At 35.7% G+C, this 13,050-nt stretch overlaps 1 protein-coding gene across 1 annotated transcript in view; it reads left to right on the top strand.

The window, feature by feature from the left end:
- Positions 1–13,050, top strand: part of adgrg4a (adhesion G protein-coupled receptor G4a) — a 30,878-nt gene that overhangs the window by 3,027 nt on the left and 14,801 nt on the right. Inside the window, exons 5-16 of the mRNA XM_021481193.3 lie at positions 355–413; positions 1,208–1,256; positions 1,606–1,631; positions 1,734–1,885; positions 1,991–2,098; positions 2,204–2,281; positions 4,865–4,950; positions 7,583–7,647; positions 7,726–7,874; positions 8,008–8,134; positions 10,194–10,303; positions 10,388–10,592. Of these exons, the coding sequence (XP_021336868.2) occupies positions 355–413; positions 1,208–1,256; positions 1,606–1,631; positions 1,734–1,885; positions 1,991–2,098; positions 2,204–2,281; positions 4,865–4,950; positions 7,583–7,647; positions 7,726–7,874; positions 8,008–8,134; positions 10,194–10,303; positions 10,388–10,592 (1,214 nt within the window). The remainder of the gene's footprint in view (positions 1–354; positions 414–1,207; positions 1,257–1,605; positions 1,632–1,733; positions 1,886–1,990; positions 2,099–2,203; positions 2,282–4,864; positions 4,951–7,582; positions 7,648–7,725; positions 7,875–8,007; positions 8,135–10,193; positions 10,304–10,387; positions 10,593–13,050) is intronic.

Here is a 13,050-nt window from a genome sequence, read left to right on the forward strand (position 1 = left end):
TGCTGGATTGTTTCAACACAAATTTTGGTCTAATATGGACAAACTCTGAGTTAAAAATGTTTTTAAAAATGCTATCCGTGGTTGGGTTTGCCTATATTTGCAATGGTATCTGGATGTAGCCTTGACAATGCAAGCTGAGACTGCATATCTTAGTGATGCAGGTGAGCGCATTAAAAATCATTGGATGCAGTTTAGATTGCACTGAACCAGGTCTGCATCCAGACACCTCTCAATATTTGTGTTGAAAGAAACCGGCACTTTTCAAAAAGTGTTTTTACATACCAACACAAATTAATTTACTTTAACATGAAAATATTCAATATATAATGAGTTTCTGTATGTTTTCTATTTTAGCTGAAGTACATCTTTCATCCAAAAATAATGGTGCACTCTGTGTCGCTGTCAAGTAAAAGGTAACTGGTTCATTTTAATTAAATATTTTAATATAATTTGTTTAGCTAAGCATGGAAGGGATTAGGGATATTGTAGTTAACCAAAACTAAACCATAACATTAAAATGGTTTTATTACTTTAAATGTACAATTCTGATATCTCTAATGATTTAGGGTGGTTGACTTCAACTGTATATATACACACACACAAAAAAAATTAAGTAGATTTTTTTCAACTAGTTGGCAATTAAATATTTATTGTTTTCATTTAGTTTGACTTCATATAATAAATAAATAAATAAATAAATGAATAAATAAATAGGGTGACGCAGTGGTGCAGTAGGTATAGTTCAAAGACATGTGGTAGAGGTGAACTGGGTAAGCTACATTGTTCGTAGTGTATGTGTTTGTGAATAAGTGTGAATGGATGTTTCCCAGTGTTGGGTCGTAGCTGGAAGGGCATCTGCTGAGTAAAAACGTGCTGGATAAGTTGGCGGTTCATTTCGCTGTGGCGACCCCTGATTAATAAAGGGACTAAGCTGAAAAGAAAATGAATAAATGAATGATTAAATAAATAAATAAATTCTTTCATTTATTCATTTTCTTTTTCGATTTAGTCCCTTTATTAATCTGGGGTCGCCACAGCGAAATGAACCGCCAATAAATAAATAAATTAAGGCAAACTAATTCAAGTAAAAAAAAAAAAAAAAACACAACAATTACCAACTAACTATAGCCTAACAATTGCTCAATGGCTAATATTATAAAAAGAGATGAATAGTTTATCATCTTATTTTATCTGTGTTCTAATTTAGCCTTCAAACAGGAGCTGATTTAACTGGAGAAAATATGGAAGCAGTTCAGGTACTTTCATAAAATGTACCATACCTAACTGTTTATTAAAGGGATAGTTCACCCAAAATTTTATTTCTGTCATCCTTTACTGCTGTACCTTCACTTATACAAACCAGTTTCAGTTTTTTTTTTTTTTTTCTGTTGAACACAAAAAAATATGTGTGTGTGTGTGTGTGTGTGTATGTATGTATATATATACTAGTTTGAAACGAGTCAAGGGTGAGTAAATGATGACAGAATTTTAGTTTTTGGTGACCTATCCCTTTAGGTAGACATAATTTATAACCTAATACCATAACATTACAAAATACTTGCAAATGTTTTTTTTAAAAATACATTATATTATGTTTCACTACAGGAAAAGCCACGGATTAAGACTCAATGGTAAATCTCATGCACAAATTCACTTGTCAAATAATTCACCAAAGACAATTAGGCTTTGTGCATGAATGTAATCATTCAAACATGTATTTGTTGTGGTCTTAGGTTTGATTGTGTGGTGTTTGTAAGAGTGATCCCTGAGGAAGATGTGAGTATAACAGTGTCTACGATAAAAACACTGTTAATCCCCAGCTACAGCTACAGCGCAGACATTGTCCTGATGACAAACCCAGTGTCTATAAACATCCTCTCAGTAGGTAAGCTGCTGTATGTGAAGGATGGGAGGTCATACATAAGCAAAAGTACAATATATACAGTTAATATACAGTCACTTACAACTTATAATGCTTTGAATTTTATAGCTGTCCTTCCCAATGTGACTTCGAGTCCTGCTGTGAGCACCATTTCACCAGTTTTCTCTCAAACCACAAATATTCCTGGCATAGGAAGTACAAACATTACAACAGTAGGTCAGCACCATTCAGAGTTTTTTTTTTTTTTTTTGTAAACATATATTTATTTATCTATTTATTTAAAAGTATAAAAGGCTGATGTGAAAATATTCTGTTCTTCAGTGACTCTCATGTCATCATTACGAACACAGGCAATGGATAAAATCTGTTTAATCTCTTCAAGCTTCACTTTAAACAAAGGTGAGTTTGCTTGCACATTAATTAAAACAAATGCTATACAAAACGTACAAAAACGTCTGTCAAATATGTGTCATGAGTGTCATATTACCGTTCAAACTGCAGGCAAATGTGGCCCAAATCAGATTTTTCACCTTTTGCCCACACGTGAAAAACAAAATTAATTATCTATAGGCTAATTGATGTCTGTGTGTACAAGGTTTCCCTATCCACGAGAGCGAAAGTAAAAGTTGATAATGAGGAGGCTCATCTCTCATTCTCACTCTGTAGATGATCTGTTTGGGCTCTATTTTGAAGATCCATGCGCAATGTGCAGGGCGCAAACGCATTAAGGGCGTGTCAGAATCCACTTTTGCTAATATAAGGACGGAAAAATTCGCTTTGCGCAGTGGCGCATAGTGTAAGAGGGTTGAGCTTATTTTCTTAATGAGATAGGTGTGTTTTGCGAATAAACCAATCAGAGTCTCATCTCCCATTCCCTTTAAAAGTCAGTTGCTTCGAGCCATACCGCATTTGCTATTTACATGACAGACTTTGTGAGTGGAAAAACTGAGCATTTCACTAGCAAGAAAACAGTTAAACAGAGCATCTACAGCGCGAGAATGAGAGTTAAGGCCTCATCATCATTATCTACTTTCACTTTCGCTCTTGTGGATAGGGAAACATGTTATTCGCACAAACATCAATTAGTCTATAAATAATTAATTTCATTTGTTAAGCACAAAGATTTGTTTCAAAACTATTACTAAATGGTCTCTCATGGTCTAAAACCTGACAGGTGGGCAAATCTGAGCTTGTTTTTAATAAAACAAATATAAATATGAATATAATAAATAATACTGAAAATAATAATAACATTATACAAAAGCAAATTGTCACGAAAAAAACTGAAAAAGCCTCCCGAGATGACGGCATGAAAGTATGGTTTTTATATTTATGTAGGCTAGAAAATAATATGTTTTGTAATATTTTAATCCTTTACATTCATATCCTTTATATATCCTTATTATATCCTATATATATTTTTTCATATTTTAATTCTTTTTCATATGTAAAGATATTTGCATATTGCTCTACATCTTGTGTGTATTAAGCAGTGTGTAAGCGAGGCGCACAACTACCGCGCTCTGCGCTGGACTTTACATCGGCTTTGTTCTGGTCTATTGACCTTATTCTCCGCAGACGAGTGGGCGCTGCCATTTGAATCTTTTTGGCACGAGACTTCCGGTCTCATTCACTTCCATTCATTTTTAGACATTAAAAACTGCTCGTTTCGCTGTTTGATGTTGCAAACTGATATTTTCTTGTTATATTATTCTACTTGGTCTGTATAGTCATGCAAACATTTGTTTGTAGAGCAAGTAGTTTGACCGTTTTTTGCCGTTTATTATTCCTTGTCATTTCTCCCACAGGCGACTGAAACGGAAGTTCTAAGACAATCGCGAAAACAGGCGCACTTCCGCATTTTAGAATAAGGTCAATAGAACAGTCTATTATAGTTCCTCAAAATAGCAACGCGCCAGCAATGCGCCTCAACACGCCTCCTTTTTTAGACCAGAAAGCCTATGGGCACACATACTGTATAAGCGCAAATCCATTTTCTATTTAAACTGCGTGGGGCAAAACGTCAAATTGACTCTTGAGCCAAGCTGAAACTAGCAAACAACAATTGCTTCAAGCCTTGCGCCACATTGCACCGGGTGTATAATAGGGCCCTTAAACTGTTTTCTTGATAGTAAAATGCTCAGTTTTTCCACGTACAAAGTCATCATGTAAATAGCAAATGGGTTATGATGTAAGGCAACTGGCTCTTAAAGGGAATGGGAGATGACACTCTGATTGGTTTATTTTCAAAACAGATCTATAACTCATTAAGAAAATAAGCTCAACCCTTTTAGACCATGCGCCATAGCGCAAAGTGGATTTTTCCGTCCTTATATTTGCTAAAGAGGATTCTGACATGCCCTTAATGCTTTTGCGCCCTACGCTTTGCACTTTATGCATGGATCGTAAAAATAGAGCCCATTCTGACAACATGCTTACTTATTTCATACGGTAGCTATAGACATTGTATGATCAGACAATTTGTGCTGTCCTTAACTGTACTTTTGCGCACACGGTTCAGTTTAGGATCATGGTTTGTTCACACTGGAAATGTGATTCTGGCCACATTTATAACAACAATGTGAACAGCTATTTAAAAAAAAAAATCAGATTTCAGAAAAAAAATCTGATTTGAGCACCATGCCTTGCAGAGTAAACTTCACACTTTTACTGACATAAGAGTACACAGTTTCTTTACCAGCATCACCCCTGATGTTTACCATTTAAATTGCAGGACAAATTAAGGATTTAAACCATTTAAAGCTTCACATATTTATTTATTACAGTTTTGAATATGCCAGTGATTTAAAACCATGACAGACAAAAAACAAAAATATATAACAAAAATATTTAAACAAATGACATCAGTTTTCATTAGTATAATTTATTTTGTATTTCTTGTGATTGATCTGGCACATAAAATGTTTTGCAGTATATTTGGTATTTTTAAATGCATTTAACATTTCCCCCCTAATGTTTCAGAATTTGGAGATATTTTTTATAGAGTCAACCTCAACATAACAATGAGTGGAAGTATTACAGACCCTAAACACACTATAGAGCAATGGGTGAGTAAAGTATAGTCAGCAAAAAGGCAGTAACACTTCACAATAGTATTGCATTAGCTAATGTTAGTCAATGTGTTTACTAATATGAACAAAAATGAACAATACATTTATTACAGCATTTCCCACGTTTGCTAATGGTAGTTAATAGAAAAAACGTTAATCATAGTTAGTTCATGTTAACTCACAGTGCTACATCTAATGTTACAAGCATGAATTTAGTTATTAACCATGCAATAGTAAACGTAAATGAATAATAATTGCTGTAAAAACTAGGGCTGCATGATATTGGACAAAAAATATTTTGTTTTTCTGAAATTCTATGTTGTGATATTGAGTATAATTTACAGCAGGTGAAATGAATAGCTCTATTTGGAATGAATTTATAATTTTAGATGGATTGTAATTTATTTGTAGGGCAGTATTTTGGCATAAAACATAATAAAACCAATCAAAAAACCCACAGCACTGATAAATACAGTAGAGCTAAGTTATAAGTGAAATAAACCTGTGGTTCTGAAAGTGAGGGTCGGGACCCTCTGGGAGGTTGCAGTAAAAATGAGTGGGGGTCGCTTAGTGATTTCCAAAAATGTAACAAATTTGAATAAAATTTTAAAATTACCATTGTTAATCCATAACCTACAGAAGATTTTAAAAAGTTACATAAAAATACAATATTAAAACCAAAAAAACTTTTCGTTTTTTATTTATATATTTATTTTTTTTACATTAGATTAACGACAGAGCATAACGTCAGTTGCACCAGATTGATTTTACGGCACTAGCTAAACTTTCGGACATCTTTACAGCACTCACGTACATTTAAAATAAATGCAGGACACTGAACATGGAGGATGATCTTTAAGTGGTAATCTCCGAAATTAAACCAAGAAAAGACTTATGATGTAACTTAAATATTGTTCCCACCAGTCTCATTAGGTGAGGTTAATATTAAATAATAATGAAAAATAAAAAATGATATGGTTGTTAGACTGTTGCACTTTTTTGTGTTGTTAATATGCGCATTTATATAGGCCTATTGGTTTGTGTGAGTGTTGTGTGCAACGTTTGTATGATTATAACCACTTCCGAAAATAGTGGGGGTCGCGAGTCATTGGCATTGTTATTTTGGGGGTCTCAGGCTGAACAGTTTGAGAACTCCTGAAATAAACAGTGCTTTAGGGTTTTCTGGAAGTCTTGGAATATTCAAGAAAACACATTGAATAATTCAATGAAAATAACACAGTATTGTCAATTGCATTGTATTCATTGTATAAGGTATTACTTACATATGTAGCAGAGGTCAACAGATGCTAGAGGCCATGGATTTTAGCTTCCTTGGTAGAGCAACCGACTCCCATGCAGAAAGTTGCCAGTTCGATCCCAGCTCTGAGCAGGTTGGGAGGTTTAGAACCGGCAGGGTTACATTGGTGCCGTGACCCGGATGGGAGTGAGGTTTAGGGGGGTGAGTGTAGCAGAGGCCAGCCAGTGAAGTGCTGTCCAGGTAAACCTCACTCCTCTAACCTCTAAAGGTGCTCTAGTGACAGATTCTAGAAGTCATGGGCTGCGTCCGAAACCGCCTACTACTCAGTAAGTTATGCAATTGAATTTAAACCTACTACTTGGCTGTTAGAAAAGTACGTTCTATACAGTATGAACATAATTCGGACGTACTCCATCCGCCATTTTATCATGGTCACTAGACCTACCTGCCTCAGTTGCGTCACTTCACTCTCATTTATGAATGAATTCTCTCACTGGGCATCATGGGATAGCTCAGCATGCATGGGATGCGCACTTCAGAATCTCGCCAGAAGTAGTAAGTCATCCGGGTACTTCTCGCATACTGATTTTCAAATTCTATGAATTCAGACATACTACTTGGCTCGCATTCTGACTTTGGCATACTTTATAGTATGGAAGTGTGCAGTTTTGGACACAGGTCCATGGTCTTTAGCCTCCTTGGTAGAGCAATCAACTCCCATGCAGAAAGACGCTGGTTTGATCCCAACTCAGAGCAGGTTGGCTGTTGTTGGACCGGTGGGGTCACACATTCAATTCATCTTTCTTAAAAAAAAAAACATTAAAAACTTCTTATGCAAGAATGCTTTAGGTATGCTGGTTTAAAATGCTTGTACTGTCACAGACCTTAAAAAAAAGCAAATTCTAAAGTTTTTGGTAAGTTTATGGTTGCAATTTTGCAAAAAATGAGGATCTCGTGCTTAGTTTCACTGGCGTTAAACAAAACATTGTTGATTTCATACACTGAGCACCCTTTTTGCACTTTGTACAAATAAAATTAAAAAAGACTGATAGTATCTCGGCAAGGAAGATGTTTTTTGGATTTAATTATATTAACTTTGCAATCACTGCACAATTCACATGTTTTCAGCAGTGGCTGCTGGTGAACTATAATCCCGACAATCTCAACATTGCAGATCATCTAATGTGACTTTTGTGGGTAAACATTGCAATACTGATGCTGATATGATATATTGTGCAGCCCTAGTACAAACATTGTATTTATTATTAGTTCATGTTACTAAATACATTAACTCACATTAACTAATGAAACCTTATTGTAAAGTGTGACCAAATTTAGAGCCTTTGCATTTGATTTTCTTCTTTACTTCAGCTTCAGGAAACACTGCAGAGATGCAGAATGGATGTTTGGAATATTGTGATAAAAGGAGCACCAAAGTAAGTGTCCCAACATGAAAAAAATGTAACATGCAATTAAAAAAAGCTGCATTGTTACTCAAATGACATCTTTTTCAGGTACAAGACTACTTTTCAGGTCCAAGCATTGGCACCAGTGAATGAAACTGCAACAGAGAGGCTGATTTTTGAGCTCTTAACACAAGGATACATTAATGCTTCCATAGCAATCAGTGTCCCGACTGATGAAGTCAACATTACCCAAATAGGTACCGCCTGGTTTTTACCTTTCATTGATGACCTGTCAAAATAAATCATAGAAATGTATTTTAATAAATCACAAACTGTAAAACAGAAAGTTAAAATGTGTTGTGTCTAAATGAAAGCTATTTACTGCTGCAGATCCAGGCCTTTGTCCAGAAGAAGCTATGCTCACAGTTTATGGTATGTACATGTGGCCCAGCATGACAGCTCAAAGCCAGTACGAACTCACGTGTGTAAAAGGGAATGAAAGTGCTACGAGATTTTGGTAAGTACTACACTTTGTATTTATCACTGATGCAAACAACACTGGTTGATTTAGTTTCTTCAGAGAAGTTTTTTTCTCCTCATGTTAAAATAGTAAAGTATTTTGAGTTCCAGTATTGTTTATGTGGAAGTTATATATATCAGATCTTCACTGTGTGTACTTCAAAGTGCAATACTGCTTTGTTTCTATAGAAACAGTACAGTGGCTCTGGAAAAACATTCTGATAACGCTAATTTGCCGTGTGTTTATCTTTGCGTCATTTAGCACACAACCTTTAAACGCAATGCTGCACCGCATTGCTGATTAATATGTCTTATCTTTTTTCTTCTGCAAAGCAATATCCTTTAATTAAATAATTAGTTTGACAATGCTGCTTGGACTCGTGACAATACAAATATTAACTCTTAAACTGACCAGAACAGTAATAAAATTTCAGTCATCATTAGATTAACAAAGTCATGTTTTTATAAAGCTTCAGTGTACGTTTACATTACAGTGATGTACTAGAAAAGTATTTTCTTTGAGTTTTTAAAAAGCTTCACATTGATCTATAGAGATGTCTATAAAGGATGTATTTTGTATGCAATAGCAGAAGTTAGAGATGTCAGTTTGTAAGGAAAAACAACGACACGACTTACAAATTAAAATTTTGATAGCTTACACAAAGACAGTAACAGTTCTGACTAATAATAATAATAAAATCATTTACAAAAGATAACATTTTCAGGCCTCCCAAACTGTTATTGTGTAAATAAACTAGCAAAATGGTCATTTACCTACATTTTTGTATCAATTTTGTGCAAACCAAATTTGAGTTTACATACTACACAAAGACTAACAGTAAACAGAACAAACTCTAAATTACATATGCTCAAAATAATGAGGAATTATACAAGAAAATCAACAACATAATTATTATACAGAGAAACAAAGAGGGACCTAATCATAAATTAAAGCAAATAAACAAAGCAAATGAAGAGACAAAAGGAAATTGATACGCATATCAAAATAAGAGTACATCCTTACATGAAAAGAATACTATAGTTTATTTTTAGTTTATTTTACAATAGTTTATTTATAGAAACTCTATGTATACTATTTAAATTATACCATATATATATGTTAGAATTCTTTGTTAATGAATGACACTGCATACTGTAGTAACCACAGTGAACTGATAAACTGTAATAAATACTGTAGTACATATTCAATTTTACTACTTGCGTGTTGTAGTACAATATACCCTGTAGTTAGAAAACTACAGTATTGGGTAATTTGTTTCTTGCTATAGATGTTGTATTATTATAGCATCTATAGAATTACCACAACATATTAATTCTAGTACTTTACTACATTACCTGACAAAAGTCTTGTCATCGATTCCATTTGTAAGAGCAACAAATAATAAGTTGATTTCTAGTTGATCATTTAAGTGGCAGAAAATTTGGACAGGCAGCAAGATTTTTGTCAGGTAGTCAGTGTATAGTAGTGGAGCAGTAGGTAGTGCTGTCGCCTCACAGCAAGAAGGCCGCTGGGTCGCTGATTCGAACCTCAGATCAGTTGGCGTTTCTGTGTGGAGTTTGCATGTTCTCCCTGCTAATATGTTGAGTGCATGTTCTCCCTGCATTCGCGTGGGTTTCCTCCGGGTGCTCCGGTTTCCCCTACAGTCCAAAGACATGTGGTACAGGTGAATTGGGTAGGCTAAATTGTCCATAGTGTATGTGTGTGTCTGTGTGTGTGTGTGTGTATGTGTGTGGATGTTTCCCAGAGATGGGTTGCGGCTGGAAGGGCATCCACTGCATAAAAACTTGCTGGATAAGTTGCCGGTTCATTCTGCTGTGGCGACCCCGGATTAATAAAGGGACTAAGCCGACAAGAAAATGAATGAGTGTATAGTGTTCAAAAACACTATGTTTTGTATAATATAAATTACTACAGTAATTTTTTATATGAAATGAAGTAGAATTAGATTTAAAACCCTGTTGTCCATTTCCTTCATTAACATGGGAAAGTGATGGATTTGCATGAATACATTGTGATGTTTTCTCATTCCATTCAGTAAATTAAACGAGGCAACTGACAAAGCTATTTGGGAGGCGCCAGATATGAGCAAGTGTTTAAAGACTGTATCAGATTTTGGTGATTTGGAAAACATTACAGTCACACCTGGTAAGTTATCAGTATGTGCTTTTATTGGCTTAAATGTTTAAAAAAGGATTAAATTAATCTTTTATGACCGTCATTGGTTTTTAGGTAACTCAGAATACATTGTGGACATGATTGAGGATTTGTTAAATGAACAAACTGGTCTGAGTAATGCTCAGCTGGACATCATGCTGGAAAAACTCTCCGAGGTCACTGAGGTGGGAACCCTGACCCCAGATCTGTCCAGCAGCATCACTAACATAGTTTCAGAAATCTGTCACATCACAACTAATCTCACCCAGGTCACCAACAAGTAAGTATGAATGTATTTCAGGAAATTCTGTGCCATTGAAATACATAATCAATAATGATTTTAAAATTAATATTCTGTCATCATTTACTTAAATACATGCTTTTGAATGTTTCCATACTTGATTTATGTTTTCACACCTGTAAGCATGTCCTAAATAGAAAATAGTAGCTATTTATTATTATAGTAGTACTTATTGATTGCATACTATTACTTGCTCATTAGATAGTAGTACCTTAAATATTCATTCGTTGTATTTGTTGTAAATATTTATTATTAATCTGGGGTTGCCACAGCGAAATGAACCGCCAACTTATCCAGCATGTTTTTACGCAGTGAATACCCATCCAGCCACAACCCATCATTGGGAAACATCCATTCACACTCATTTACAGTCATACACTACGGACAATTTAGCCAACCCAATTCACCTGTACCACATGTCTCTGGACAGTGGAAACCGGAGCACCCGGAGGAAACCCATGCCAACAAAGGGAGAACATGTAATCTCCACACAGAAACACAAATTGACCCAGTCGAGGCTCGAAACAGCGACCTTCTTGCTGTGAGGCGACAGCACTGTCTACTCCGCCACCGTCTCGCCCGCCTTAAATATTGAACTTGTTCAATAGATTATAGTATTTTTTGGCATGGTGGCTCAGTAATTAGCACTGTTGTCTAACAGCAAGAAGGTTGCTGGTTTGAGTCCCGCCTGGGTCAGCTGGCATTTCTGTGTGGAGTTTGCATGTTCTCCCTGTGTTTACGGGGGTTTCCACTGATGAATGAATATATAGATACCAGTAATTAGTTCTATACTGGCTATTAACTAATACTAGCTAAATGCTATTGGCTTGAAATAACTACAAGTATTTGTTAAATACTCATATCGAATGAATCAGGATTAAAGGTACTAATATTTAAAAATACCTTCTGAATAGTATTTAAAAATGAACTACTGTAGCAGTATACAGAAAATGTCTTTTAATTATAATTGAAATACATACTGAATAGGTGATAATTCAAGACCTTTTTTTCCATAGACAGAAGTCAAAGACAAACCAGAATAAACACTTACTCCCAGGGCTGTTTATACAAAGTTGATATTTAGCCGCACTATGTTGGTGTTTTATAACATTTAATTTTAACAAGGTGCGTCATTAGCCCAACGCTCAACCCCCTAACCTTGAGGACCAGGACATACACACAAACACTATGGACAATTTAGCTTACCCAATTCACCCAATACTCCAGCGCATCTCTTTGAACTTGTGGAGGAAATTGGAACACCCGGAGGAAAACACAGGGAGAACATGCAAACTCCACACAGAAATGCCAGCTGACCCAGCGACTTTCTTCACCCTGTGAGGCGACAGCACTACCCACTGCGCCACTATGCTGCCCATATAATAGAATACAGTAGTCAACATTTCATCATAGATGTCTTAAAAATATTACACCATAACAACACCCATTCTTGTCTCATGACAAACTTGTTTGATCCACTTCAAATGTTGATCATTGCACTGTAGTTACTATGATAATAGTAACAAATAAGTATCTAATAATAGGTTCTGGTATCTAAGAGAAATACAACTAATAACAAAACTAAGAGAAATAAAACTTTTGGACAAACACTAGAACTTGATGGAAATATATTATCTTAAAAATAGGTACTATTATACCATGAAAATAAAAACTAGTAATATTATAAAAGTGAAGTTTGTTTATAAACTAATTTCGAGAGGAGCACGTGCTTATGATTGATAGCACCTGGTCCACATAAGCTAACACTGATTTACCAATCAGACGACTCCTTAAGCACTATAAATAACCAGAGTATCTTACTTCAGCCATGTTCGTCTTGAAAAAACGCCCCTTCCACCCATACTCCTCCCATTTCCTTGTCAGGGCAGCAAGGAGGCCTAGTGGTTAGCACCACAGCCACGGACACTTCCTGGCCAGGTCGGCATTTCTGTGCAGAGTTTGCATGTTCTCCTCGTGTTTGCGCGGGTTTTCACCGGGCTCCCTGGTTTCCTCCCACAGACCAAAAACATGTAACATAAGTAAATTGACAAAACTAAATTGACAGCATAGACACTTCATAGCATCAATCTACTTCCAACATTATCAACCAGAGGAGTTCTCGAGACCTACCTGAACTCGGACTCCCCTCTCGCCCTGCAACGGGAGGGAGCCCCGGGCTCGAGGATCTCATGAGTTCAGGGCTCTCTCCCGGGACAGCATGCCAAACAAGCTCCATAATCAATCATCAGCTAAGGGCAAACTCTTGAAATTCAATGCTAAAACTACTTAGACCGGTGAACAATAGGATAATTCACTGAAAAGATTTCCTCAACTTTTACTTACACTCAAGTGGCTCTAAACTTTTCTAAAAAAAAATCTTCTGTTGAACACAAAACAAGATATTGTGAAGATTGTTCAATTGCTGCAAGTCAATGGC

Source organism: Danio rerio, chromosome 14 (assembly GCF_049306965.1).
Source record: "Danio rerio strain Tuebingen ecotype United States chromosome 14, GRCz12tu, whole genome shotgun sequence".
NCBI classification, from domain to species: Eukaryota; Metazoa; Chordata; class Actinopteri; order Cypriniformes; family Danionidae; genus Danio; species Danio rerio.